Below are 14,296 nucleotides of genomic sequence, written 5' to 3'. Positions count from 1 at the left end.
ACACTGCTTTCACCTGTTGAGTTAAGTGATGTGATTACCTGCCACTATGTCTGTTCTCTCCTCAGTTGTACATTAGCCTACTGCCATTGGGAATAAAGTCAGAACCTCTACATTCTTGAGTTTGTCTCCCTCATTTCTAATCTTGTGCTGCTTGTATGTGACAGAGCAGGATGGACCTCCACTGGATAAACTGATATGGAATCAATAATAAAATGTCAACCATCCAGTCTGTGATGCATAACATCGGAAAACAGTCCCAGTGGTTAGCCTTATTGGTCTTCATGAATCTCAACTGGGCATTCATAGGCCAGCAGGTGAACTCATACAGGAAGCAGTGGGTCTGAACGTTTGATAGAGAGACGGTGTGACGGTTTGAAAAAGCAATGAAAAGCAGTTCAGCAGCGCGGCTTGCATGGGTTCGTGAAATAACTGAACAGATTGACATTGTCACACGGCCCCGCAATACCTAAGGAAACACGTCGACGCCGACCATTTCAAATCTCAGCCTCGATCCAGTGCACACAGAAAACATCTTGTCAGACAGGCCACCCTCATGACCAGTCTGGGCCCACCGGTGCAGCCACCGCAGGCAGGAGAGCGCAAGTCCGGCCGAGAAGAACGGTAACATCCGTGAAGACCGTTAGCTGTGAATAGCTGTGGCAGTTGTCCAAGGACAGAAACGTCTCCACCACGACTGAGGAGACGGCGGGTGGATCCCACATGATACAACGTGACACGCTATGCCCAGCCTATCAGGAAGCACCTCTGCCTTGTCTCCGTGGCGGGAGGCTTCACGCCGAAACCTCTTCCTCCTCGAGGCTCCTCAACCCCACGCCCACCTCTCTCTCTCTGTAGGAGAGCTCAACCTCTTCCACTTCAACCCTGCTGTCCATCCATCGCAAAGCCTAAGGCCGTGCAGACCATCTTTCCAAGCGAATCCTCAAATTCAAATGGTGTAGTTTACCCCTCGCCGTGTCTTCCCATCTACTCTATCTCTTCCCTCGCCTCCCTCACTGCATCACTCCTCGCAGTCACGTACCCTTCTTTACCCTCCCCGCAAGAGTTTTTCAAGAGTTGATCCTTTTGGTTTGTATCTCTGGTGATGTTAACATGTACAAAGTGTGACTGTAGTGGGATACTAGCTAAATTCACATGACAAGAATCATGTGATCCATCCTGTTTTCATGAGTCTCATTAAACCTCAGAGATTATCTTCACGTAATACATATCCAGGAGTCCACCACATTTTGCTCCACTGATTCCTGTGATGATCAAGTGGTTAGTATAAATGCGGTGCTGCAGGGTCTTTCTGCAGCAGATGTTTCGATTTCTCAACACTCTGGACAGCTATATATATCATTTTGTGATCCATATTTTTTTCTGCGTCCATAAAATAACTGTAGTATATGGCCCTAGGCCAGTGTAGTTCTGCACGGTCGTGGACTGCAGCCTGTCACAGCAGCTCCGGCCATTTTATGAAGGCAAGATGGTACTAAACTTCATTACACCAATCAGTTTCCACATAGTAGAAGGCACAGGTGCACAACCATTGGAAGATGATAACTTAAAAGTTGTCGGGAAAATTGTCACTGTGGACATGACAATGCCTTGTCATGCTACTTGTGTGTAAAAGGTCATTCTCTTGACAGGGTCAGCGGGTCAACACTGATGATGAGATGTGAGCAGTGCAAGTGCTGTGGCTACAGGGAAGGTTTTGGCGTTGGATGACCACAAGGAGCACATTGAGTTTGCCATGGAGGACAACATCATCTTTGGTGACCATTGATGCATGTGTTAATCAGTGCAAGAAACCTGCGGCAAATATCATGTAAAATGGAAAGGCTACCATCACAGCTAGGGGCTGTTTTGGAGGCGGGAGAAAGACCATGTGTTCAGCAAGATAACACGGTGCCTGCTGCATCTGACGAGGATGCACCAACGCTGGCAGGGATTCTGGACCTCCAGGAAACTAGTTCTCCTCATGAAGACCATTCATGGCCAATTAAGAGTAAAGAAAATATAAAACATTTTTATTTTGATTATCATTTATTGTTCAAACTACATCAGTTGGTTAATTGAAAAACCACTGCCACTCATTTCATAATTTGTAGGATACATTTATGACCAAACAACACATTTCACACTGCTACAGATTGACAGAACTGCCATATCAAATGTAAGATATCTATTCACTGCCATGCTGAGTGTTATTAATCTGTATTAGTGAGTTTACTGATGTTGTTACTGCAGCTAGAGTGGTATGTTGTATATAATGGCCGCTATATGCACCTGTGGACGAACGGCATTCCATAAGTATCGTCCTTGTATGGTTACATTAGTGAAAGGATAGGGCCAGATGTCCGTCTTTTAACAAATCCCTCTAGATGTTTTTATTGTAATGCCATGCTCTAGAAGGGAACTGTCACTTTTAGGTAATTTCATTCGGTTTTGAGAAACGAATTACAACAGCAAAAGCCATGACAAGTTAAGAAAAAGATGCAGGCATCTGGGTCGGATAACTGCACCCTTGTTTTACAAATGCACTAAATGGAACAGAGGTGAGTAGATCGCTCCAGTGGAGTGACAAAATCTTAGAACAGCAAGCTTTTTAATCACTGCATGAACTGTACAGTGAGATTTACGTTTCTGAAAGAAGGTTGAAGTATTTCCAGATACCAACATATTTTCAATGGTCTGATGAGGCTGTTGTAAATTTCCCCAAGTTTCTCAAATAAAATGACTTAAAAAGTGCCTGTACCTTTGTTTAGCATGGTGTAGTAGAATAAATGAATATTTGGTGGAACAAACATATTCTGGCTCTTTAACTGTGAAAACGGTTCAAATTTGACTTGACAATTTCTTAAAGTATCATGTCAGGCCCAATTTAAAACAAATTGACAGACAATGTAACATGGTACTACTGTAAAAAAACCTAATGCATCATCAACATTTCCACCAATCCTATGTTTAGTAATTGTGCGATATCTAAAGATATTAAACGACTATGATCATATATAGACCTTTAGTATCTACAGTGATGTATATCCTTTTGGTTATGAGGATTAGAATAGACGTCCTGTACCTAATAGTTAAAGTTTTCGATTACACTGTTTATAAAAAAAGAAGAAATCTCTTCAGAGTGATTCTTCTGTAAATGATGTGTTTTTGTTCTATACACTGCGGTAACACGTATTCCTTACCCATCACCCCAGCCTGGTACCATGCTGTATGGCTACTTGTTCAGCTTCAGTTTGGCAGTCAAAAAACCCAACAAAGTGGTTGGCAGATCCATCACCTTCCATGTCCATACACTCCAGTCAATCCAGATATCTGCATCCTTTCCTTCACCCTCTCAGAAGGGTAGTCTTGTGCAGCATTGTTCCATTCATTCAGCTGAGAGTTAGTGTTGTGCTAACCAGTGTTGTGCTACCATAATCAGTAGACCCCCTGGTCTGGACAGTCCTTTAAAGGCCATTTCACAGTCCGGCCGTGGCTGCAGTATGTGTGGGGCGGGGTGGGAGAACCAAGAGACTCTGGAAGCACAGTAGCAGATCCTATCCCCCCCAGCCAGGTGTCAGAACCCAGTGCGTTTCCCCCCAAAAAAGCATTTTTATGCCATGACTCGTCAAAAGTTTGCGTGTAAGTCCAGATGTATCTTATAAGTAGAAACGTCCCACTTTCTCATCTCCCAATAGTCTCACAGATAAGAAATCAACTTATGATAGCATGTAGCACGTAAGGCTTTTTCAGCTACGCAATCTGCTCATATGGATGATTTTGCTTTTGTGGAGGAAAGTACACTATGGTAAACCTGATTATGTAAGGTCAATATGTGACGAAGGTTGGTGGGATTAAGCCTGTGATGCAACACACTGGTTAGGGTGAACATCTGTAGACGCTATAGTCCTTCAGGGCCCCTGACATTGACCTTCGACCCCAAGGGGTTCCTCTGAGAGAGAGCGAGAGCAAGAGAGAGGGTGTCAAATCCAGTGGCCTTTAACAGAAGCGGAATGTCACGTGCTTTGATGCACGTTGACAGAAATATGAAAGAAGGATCCCAGCACAGTTTTGATGGTGCAAACAAATATGACATTTATGGGTTGTTGTTTTTCTCTCTCTCGATACCTTGATCTTCTATGGAGGCAAACTGTAATTCCTGTTAAACATGAAGCACGATAAGGCGTTCTGAAGCTGCAGGATGCATCTCTCCACTCTCACCCATGTGCACTCTCTCTCTCCCCCTTCGTCCTCTGCTCCCGACCTCCTCTCCCTCCTCGCCCCTTGCCCTCTCTCACGTCCTCCCACCTTAGCTCAGAGGCTGTTCTTGTCCGGCAACTCGGCCTCCGGGCTCCGGGGGAAGTAGACCGTGGCTTTGTGTTCCTCGTAGCGGTCGATGTGTTTGAGGTGCACCACCATGTGCAGGGCGTAGGCCAGGACCAGCAGCAGGATCAGGGAGGTCACCAGGCCCATGAGGATGGCTGGCGTCAGGAAAGTGGCGCAGTCGGTGGCCGAGGCGAACTTGTCTGACTGCACGTTGAAGGCCTGGATCTGGAGAGAGGTTAAGAGGAAGTGACAGGGGTAAGTCTGGGGGGGGGGGGGGGGGGGGGGGGGCTAGTTACATTCTTATTTCCACGTATAGATGGAAAAGAAGTAGCTGGACAGACAGGTAGACAAACAGAGAAGAAGACCTCCTACCCAACCACCACCCACCCAACCAAACAAACAAACAGACAAACAAACACACCCAGACAGTACTGTTAGACAAGCAACCACAAACCCACGCCCATCTTCCCCTACCTGGAAGTCGGTGAACGTGATGTGCCAGTTGGCGGAGGTGTCGCCGTGCGAGCTGGGCATCAGCAGGGTGTCGTACTTGTGCAGGCTGCTGACGTGCTGGCAGTGGTAGGACGAGGTGGCGGGGGCGTACACCTCGCTGGCGTTGAACGTGGCCTCCTGGGTCCAGTTGTAATGGATGTGGACGCTGTCGAGGGTGAACCAGTTCTGACCCGCCGACTCGTAGAAAGTGTTGGACATCTGAAGCCTGCATCGGAGGACAGGCTTGTTCATGATTCATGTCTACTGAACGTCACCATGCAGAGAATGTTTCTCTGCTCATCACTTTGTACTATAGCATAAACTTCTTTCATGAGGACTTATTCACTATATTTGAATATCTGTACTACATACATTACATTGAGCATATTGTATATTGTGTATTATTGTGGATAGTACTATTCCATTGTGTGTTTAATGGTATGTTATGAGAAACTGACGTTCAAAGATTGTCTACACATACAGTAATTCATCTGGTTAAATAAAAAATTCAAAAGTTCAAAGAAGCAGATGTAAAACTGTGAGATGTGACCAAGGTATTGACGGGGAGAACCAGGGAGAGAGTAAGGAGGGAGGAAAAACAAGTACCGGATGACGAGCCCTCGTAGGTCCTCCACATCTCCAAACCTCAGGGAGAGCCTGTGTGCCAAAACAAACAACCATCAGAGAGATTGCCTGCCGAGTAACAAACACACCTCTAATACTGTTATGAGAAGAATTCACCAAAGTGCTGTTGAAGCAGCCAGTTACAATTACAAAATCTGGTCCCAGTTCAGTTCCTGTTGCACCTAATTTGCCCTGTCCCACAGGCTGCGATGACACCAAAGGATCCGTCCAACTAACCCTCCACAATTCCTGTCATCTATAATTTTGCTTCAGTTCTGCAACAACACAGGACTCTACCTTTCTGGTGTCATTGTTAAGCCTGGTTCTAAAGAAAAGTAACTCAAATACATTTCTATGGGGTGAGTTTGATTTGACTGTGTCCCTTTTTTGGCGTGCCCCTCCGTCTGGTAGAGAGGAGAACGGTGCCTTACGTTGCCTTTTCCTTGGTGCAGATGGAGCCCTTGGTGTCCACAGGGGCGCCGGGCCCGAAGGTCTTCTCCGTCAGGTCCACGAAGGTGTGGTTCTTGTAGCGAATGGCTAGCCGCTTGGCCTTAAACAGGATGCAGGTGTTGCCGTTGTTGACCACGCTGAGGGGGGAGTAGGGCCCGGAGCTGAGGGACTGGAGGAGCTTCCGCTTGCTCAGGTCCTGGCCTTGGTGATGCCATCCGTAGGGCTGGAAGGACATGCAGGCGGTGGGGGTTAGGGAGGGAGCGAGGGAGCGTAATGTGGAAGAAGGACCAGAGGTGGAGGGATACAGTGGAAGAGAGAGGGCCAGGGAATGCCCGGAGAGAGTCGCGTGGAGAGGGGGAGGTGGAGAGAAAAAGAGACATGGGTTACCCAAAGAGAAAAAAGCCTCTTTGCGACTTTCTGTCGGGAGCACAGTCAGCACTCCTCGGCGATAGGTCGAGAGTATTGCTTTGCAAATAAATTGTCCTCTAGAGGGAGCTGTTGTACTAACTCTGAGGCCATGACTGCGATGTCCCTCAAAGGGCTGATGAAGCATCGCTGGCTGGTTACAGCCTTGCATTCTTAGATGACCGGCTCATCGGCTTTGTGTCTGTGATCCAAGAAACACTTCCAGTGTCACAAACAGGAAAGGAAGCACTATAGTGTTGGCGAGAGATGTGACATTAGAACGTGAGACATTTTCGTTGAACAAGGGACCTTTGAGCACGCTGTGCTGTGTGTTGTCGAGTGAGAAAGGAGGAAGAGAGAATGGTGGAAAGGAGGAAGAGAAAGAGACAGAAAGGAGGGAGTACGGGAGGGAGGGAGAGTACAGGGAGGGAGGGAGGGTACAGGGAGGGAGAAGGGCTACAGGGAGTGAGGGAGAGGGGGTACAGGGAGGGAGGGAGAGGGGGTACAGGGTGGTTTCTACCTGTAGTATTCTCCTCAGTGGGTTTTCCTCTTCAGGGGACAAAACAACTTCTTCACTTTCCAAACCCAGTCCATCTGGATCTGAAACACACATGATTCCTGGTTTTAAACAAAATGTAATATACAAGAACAGTACTAAGATGTTACAGAGTAGCAATTAAAGACATGCAATTAAAGACGTGCATATGGATGTGGACATGCAGGGGCTGCTACCCCAGCTGTTGTACAGTATTAGCATTAACATGACAGTTTTTATTAAATCAGGTCTCTTGTCACTTCAAAGTGTTGTGACTTACTTGTTCTGATTCTCACTGACTGATGAGGGACATCTGAGCTGTGGAAACAAGAGCAGACATGTCGAAGAGTTAGGTTAGATTAGATTAGACTTCATTTGTCATTGTGCAGTAAAACCATACAGCGAAATCTACTCGTGCAGCCTCTAAAACAATACTCACTTTCATATACACGCTCACACAATGAATACAATAAGACAATTATTAAGAACATTATCAAGGCATCCAACATTGAGTCCCATTGCATAGAATCCTGATCTAGAAAGAGTAACTGTGTTGGCTGGGGGGGGGGGCATGATTGTTCATTCTTATTCAAGCCATTTTGGACTGCAGCATTCCCACCGCGTTTCCCACTGCACTCATCCATTCATCCAGACTGTGTTTGTGTCCACCCCAACTGAGACGCTGCTGTTTGCCCCATGTCAGCTTGTTAGCAATGCAAATGCATGGTGGTTTGCTAGAATTGCTCTGAAGCACTAAACATGCACTCTTCTCCCAAACAACATCTTCCTCACTACTGGTATTGATATCAGTATGTACAAAACACGTGCCTCCAAAGGTGATGTTTGGATTCAGATGCTGTGGACTCACTACAGTCCTACCAGGAGGTCTGATCGACATTCACAAATTATCCATTGTCTTTCCTTATGTGAACTAGTTGGTCAGTCTGACCCTGGCCCTGGCCCTGACCCTGACCCTGGCCCTGACCCTGACCCTGACCCTGGCCCTGACCCTGACCCTGACCCTGACCCTGACCCTGACCCTGACCCTGACCCTGACCCTGGCCCTGACCCTGGCCCTGGCCCTGGCCCTGGCCCTGACCCTGGCCCTGACCCTGTCCTGTTTCTTGGAAGGCCGGTGTGAGCCTCATAACTTCCGGACCCCTGGTGTCTAATTCTAGACAGATCCCTTTAACTGTGTAATCAGACATAATGCCGTGGCAATGGACTTACCATGAGATTACGTACACACACACACACACATTCACTTACACATACACACACAGGTTAAGTATGCGTATGACGTGGACTGAAACCTGACATCCGTGGCCTGAATTTGAATCCGTTATTGGCCATGTCATGGTCAGCTTCCGTAGTAGAGTTTTGTTTCTGGTGATTTAAATAGGCGCCAATGCTGCACCGCAAGGCTTCAGAAATTCTTTAACCTGACAAGTGTAATTGGACTCAACTGGAACACTGGTTGTGTGGGTGTGGGAACTAGTGCTAATCCCACATAACCTTGTTAAGGACAACTGACCAGCAAACAACTAGCAATACTACTGATGTTCCATGGACATTTTGCAGACAACAATGGCACTTTTTGGGATATTTTTTAAAACTCGTCATTTGAGGAAACTTGCAGGCAAAAATGTTCACAAGTCATTATCTCTGCAAGTACAAGTCAAATCTAAATTATTTTAGGATCAAATCAAGTCTCAGTCCTTTGCTCATGTCTTCGGTCTCCAATCCTGTCTCCAGTACCATAGTCTTTGATGATATATTTTACCTCACCTGTGGTATTGCATTGGCAGATTGCGGAAGAAGTTATGAAATCAGTAAGTTAATTCAGTCCAAATCATTACATTCATTGTTTCAGGACAGGGTCAAAGACAGAAAAGCTGTTCAGGGGCTGCCACAATTGTGTTGCAGTACAGTAACAAATTAACGTCCGTACTTCAAATGGGTGTCATCTGACATATTGTGACTGACTACAATACTACAAGAGAAACAAGTTAAAAACAATGGAATGTAAAGAGTTTAGGTTGGTTGAGGGGCAGTTCTATGGGCGTATGTGAAGCCCTCTGTGACATGCTTGCGTGTAAAAAGGGTTATACAAATACACTTCATTTGATTTGATAAAGAAAAGGATTATCTGTGTCGTCCCTTGCATCCTTCATAAGTCTCTCATCTAGAGTCCAAGTCATGAAGGAAGTCAATTGATCATGAGTCTGAGACAAGTCTCAATTACTCTTCCACTTAGTCTCTCCATCTGTCAGTCTGCTATCAACTGCCACTGTATTTTACAAGCTTTCTATTGTCAGAGAGGCAGTTGGTGGTAGACAAGGGTTGTTGCTACGAGAGACTAAGCAAGGTGTTGCCAGGGTTTCCTAAGCCAGCCTGTCTGGAGCGGTTATCTCTGGTAGACACCTGGGTCATTCTAAGTAAACCAGTGCAAGGCCACCTGTTTAAAGATTAGGATTAGGAAGTTACACTTGAAGAAAGAGAAGCTAAAGTATGAACAGGGATTAGACATCACTGTAAGGTCATGAATTACAGGATAGTTGAAGTTGAGATAGGGGCTGTCATTACTGGAATTGATTCATTACTTGTTAAAGAATTGGCTTGGGCATGTCCTTTCTGGTTTATGTGACCTTTGTCTTCTGTCCCTTTAATCCAGTTTTATTCCGTCAGAAATCAGGAAGCAACAGTCCAAGCAAGGTCAGATTCCCATTGGGCGACCCGATATGGCCCCGTTGCCACGAACCCCAAACTTTATGCAAAATGACAAACAAAAGTGTCACTCTTTCCAATGGGCTCGGGGTGTTCCCCTGACACATACTAGATGTCTTTTTCACAAACTTGTAAAATAAAGATAAAAGACAAATAAAATCAACTGTATAAATATAGAACAGTATTGCAATGTACATTGTACACATTACTAAGTAAAGTCAAAATGCATATTAAAAAGAACATTTGTATTATCAGACTCTAAGCCTGAGAGAAATGTACTGATAGTACATTCTAAGCCTGAGATGTTGTGTACTGATAGAACATTCAATTGGTGAGTTTCTTCTTGATAGACTGTTACAATACATGATCCTTCATTTGTAGTTGTACCTGGACCAAAAAGGTCCCTTCAAAGTTCCACATGCGAAACTTTGCTGTCATAGACTTTCCAGTGTAGCTTCCTCGTGTTCCGGAGGGCCACTAAAATGGTGCTTCCAAAAAACAGCCTTTCTGACACTACCGTAACCAGCTTTGGAGAGTATAAACTCACAAGATGAGCATGAATAAAATCTGATGGTGCTTTCAATCTCTACTTACATGACCTACCCCAGACTCAAACTTGAGGAGGCCGTGCTGACCCCCCTTTGACCCAGTCATGCTGACTCTCTCTGTGATAACTGCATCATGGAGGGAAACTACCGGTAATTCATTCTTGCCCGCTCAATGGCTTTGATTCTGACTTAGGACCAGGTCACTGGAATGACGCTGGCAAATAAGCTGCTGTGTCCTCACTTTAAATCAAATTACAAGTACCGGGTAAATCCTCCCAAACCGGAAGACGCCCAGACACTTTGTGATGACCGCGAGATAATCTGGTGTGACCAAGTGATAACACGGAGGATGTGATGTGAACTTTGAGTAAGACTGCTAACAAGAGTGTGTGTGCACAGCATGCACAGGTGTGTGTGTGTGTTCTTGGAGTACTGCTGGCAGCTGGCAGTAATGGGTGAGAGGGCAGCTTGGCACGTATGACTTATCACCTGCACCTGTTCCTCCGCCCAGACACCGAACGTGAAATAAACCGACGTATAACAACACAGACCTTCAATAAAACTCGACATCTGAACGGCATTTGTGATTTGCAAGCCTTATGCATATTTATGAATGCAAGTCCCTAAACATCCGACCAGTACAACAGTGATTGACACCAAGTACAATATGTTAAATTATCCCAGCGTCGTTAACTAAGTGAACCTGTGGCATGTTTTTTAGGAATGTGAAATGCATTGACAGTTTATGACTCATAAATACTGTGGAAGGTGGGAGGTTGTGGAAGAAATAGGGTAGAACCACGTTGGTTGGGCCATCCGTGCATCCAAAGCAAGGTTTGTAACCAGCCAAGCATACTTCTACAGCTTAAATACTTAAATACAAACCATAGATGCATGCCAAATCTAAAAAGTATACGTAGATAAATGTAGGTCCACTATCGTGATACCTCATCATAAAAAAAGGTTGTGTTTGTACATAATCTTAAAGCATTGTAAATTCTCACTATGAATCCTCAACCACTAGGCTCCTCCAAAACTTTGTCGCAACATCCGAAATAAACAGAAACCGCAACGCAATGGACAATAACACAAAACATCTACATGCCCAACCCGAGACCTCAGCTGGCTAGGATAAGCTAGAGAAAAATAGTGTTTTTGTGTGTGTGTGTGTGTGTGTGTGAGTGCGCATGTGAGTGTGTGCGCATGTGAGTGTGTGTGCATGCTAACTAAGCCCAGCCGTTTGTTCCTGTGCCAGTTTAGCGAGGTCAGCAACCCGGGGCTGCTGCAACCCTGTCATTGGCTCAGCCTGTCACACGGTGCCTGGGTGCTGAACAGCCCTTTATATCATCACAGCCATGCCCGAGCCACTCCCTAGCTCACCTCTCTCTCTCTCTCTCTCTCTCTCTCTCTCTCTCTCACTCTCTCTCTCTCTCTCTCTCTCTCTCTCTCTCTCTCTCTCTCTCTCTCTCTCTCTCTCTCTCTCTCTCTCGCTCACAGACAAACACACTCACGCACAGAGGCGCACACACAGAGATGTAGAGGAGACACACACACACAGGCAAACAAAACAAAGAAACTCGCACACCAACTTGACTGGAAAAACACACCCACACACACCCACATACACACGCTTGCGCCACAGTGGCACAGGACACGAACACAACAATGTACACACGATCTCCTAAACAGAGCCGTGTTCACACACACACACACTCTCATCCCTACGTGCATGCAGTATATGACACACACACACACAGCGCAGTGCTCTGCTGTGCACCACCAAGCAAGGTGTGATGCACAGCAAACTGTAAACAAGCCTCCTCTGCCTCATTCTGCTTGATCTTACACAGGGACACACCCTCTCCACATTCTCTCCCTCCAATCAGAGGTAGACACAGGAAACCGAAATCCTTATCTATGCCAAGATGTCTTCTTCTGTGTGCGTGTGTGCCTCCAATAATAGAGTCGATCAGTTCTCTGATTAAGTCTTAAGTGTTTACCGAGAGGTAAACATAGGTTTTAATGCCCGAGGCGTGACTCCAGGTCAACCTGAGAGGTGTTTAAACCTCTTAGGGACATCCGTCTGCCTCATTCATGCACTCCTCCATCTGCTTCCCTGCGTTCATTGAACATTTTACTGGTACTGTATATGATACACGTGTGTCTCTTTCATGTCTCTTTCTCGTGGTAGGGTCATGTCGAATAAACTTGATAGCATCTGTATTTTTGGGCCAATAACTCAATAATAAATCAGTGGGCCTCTCTCCTCCTAAAAGAAAGTATCCTTCTTCTCCTTCTTGAATTCCCCAGCACCACTAGCATCCTACCACAACTCTACATCAGTCACTCTGGCTGTGGCCACCATCCCACAGCGCCAGTCTAATGACTGTAGCCAAGCTAGCACCATGCCTCTTCCTGAATGTGAGGCAACCATTTTACCTTTTCTTGGGTGTAATACCCCAGGAAGTGAGACATCAGAAATGAGAGCCCTTTCTTTGTAAAGGCATTTTCATCTTGCTGAGTTTAATGCATAAACGTGACAGCAAATGCATTTGGACAGTGAGTCGATGTGACTCTTTGAAGCTCACATTTTACATTTCTTCTGCTCTTCCTGACCAAGTGTGAATTGTGAGAAAGCAAAGGCAGGCCACAAATCTGTCCACGGAGTAAGGAATTGAATTATGATCAAAAGTACTAAAAATAGAAAAACTGAAGAAAATCCATTGTAAATTATCAGAAATCTCAGCCCTAGAATTTCTGAATGAACTTTTTAGCTTTGTGTACATAAACAGACGCCTCCACAAGCGTCTCAGAGGCATGTGTTCATAGAAACATGTTGGAATGTAGAGTGGTGCTGAATGGTAGGCTGGAGAGGCTGTCATGTTGTTTTGTCTTATAACTATCAGCAACAGCCCACACAATGAACACAAGAATATTCTAGGTACTTTTCTAAGTACGTTTCACAGTCCAGCTGAAATTAATTGAATCAACTGCTTAAAGTTAGCACTGCAATGCCCTTGGTCGATCAAAATCCACAGTTTGAGTGATACATCTTGCACGCACTTTCCATCTCCAGACTAACTCTGTCTCTCTCCTCTGTGCTAGCGCTGTGCTGATGTACCTGGTTAGCCAGCTGAACATTTCATTTCGATTTGACCTGCAGGATTGCATGTGCATGATGCAGCCCATGGCTGGCTAGAATTCCCTCCCCTCTCTCCGACTGCATCAATAAACAAAACCCCAAAAGACAATTGGCAATGCCTGGCCTCCTCTCCTCCTCTCTCCTCCTCTCCTCACAGTCCCATCCTTGTTTACCTGCTCCCAGACTGCGAAAGCAAGGTCCCTCTCCTGCAGGCCCATTGTCCTGGCCTTATTTACCTCTTTCCTGTCAGACCGACACCACTGTACAGCAACAACAGCCCCAAAATCGATGACCAATTTCTGACACACGCCACCTTAGGGGACAAATCTAGACCCACGTCCAACTGTAAACAAAATCCCCAGTCAAGACAGGTGAAGCCCCTCAGCTGATGTCTGCACATATCACGATGAACACAAATGGGAAGAGAGGGATAGAAAGAGAGACGGAAAGAGAAAGAGAGAGAATGAAAGAGAGAAAAGACCCTCATGACACATCAGCATCTCTGCTTGCCTCTCGCCCCCCCCCCCATCACCCCCCCCCCCCCCCCCCACCACCACCACCACCACACACGCACAGACATTCACACAATGGGGCGCACTACCTTCTATGGAGGATGTCAGGCACTTGATCGAAGGAGAGCGCTGGCTGGCTGAGTGCAGACAGCAGGGCGAGGGACGGGAGGAGGAGGAGGAATGCGTGTGCAGCCATCGAGACAATGCAGGAGAGACTGCCTCTGCCGAGCTCCGCTTCATAATCTGCTCCCCCGGCGTTGTCTGTGCACCTCTCTCCCTCTCTCGCCCTCTCTCTTTCTCCCTCCGCTGTCACGGCGACTGGCAGCGGCCGCAGCCAATGGCCGCGCGGCAGAGTGGATCAGCGTGCGTCACAAAGCCCCCCCCCACCCCTCTGCCGGCTCCTCTCCCCTCCCTTCTCTGTCATCCTCCTTCTCTCGCTCTGCCTGCACAGCCACATCCACCCCCTGCACACTATCTCTCTCTCTTTCATGACCACATAGCTGCAGGCAAACACTAAGTATAGACAGCGGCTTATTCT

The 14,296-nt window shown here is 46.3% G+C and overlaps 1 protein-coding gene across 1 annotated transcript; it reads right to left on the bottom strand.

The window, feature by feature from the left end:
- Nucleotides 1-4,257: 4,257 nt before the first annotated feature.
- Nucleotides 4,258-13,987, bottom strand: atp6ap1lb (ATPase H+ transporting accessory protein 1 like b). Its single transcript, XM_047040470.1, has 7 exons — nucleotides 13,848-13,987; nucleotides 7,110-7,147; nucleotides 6,815-6,894; nucleotides 5,871-6,112; nucleotides 5,422-5,472; nucleotides 4,798-5,041; nucleotides 4,258-4,548 (listed from the first exon to the last, which is right to left on the bottom strand). The coding sequence occupies exons 1-7, from the start codon at nucleotides 13,952-13,954 to the stop codon at nucleotides 4,312-4,314; spliced, it is 999 nt and encodes a 332-aa protein (XP_046896426.1). The 5' UTR covers nucleotides 13,955-13,987; the 3' UTR covers nucleotides 4,258-4,311.
- Between the last annotated feature and the right edge of the window lie 309 nt (nucleotides 13,988-14,296).

The sequence above is a fragment of the Hypomesus transpacificus genome, chromosome 18 (assembly GCF_021917145.1).
Source record: "Hypomesus transpacificus isolate Combined female chromosome 18, fHypTra1, whole genome shotgun sequence".
Lineage (NCBI taxonomy): Eukaryota > Metazoa > Chordata > Actinopteri > Osmeriformes > Osmeridae > Hypomesus > Hypomesus transpacificus.
Note: the sequence above shows the minus strand (reverse complement) of the source record. Positions and strands in the feature narration are given on the sequence as shown.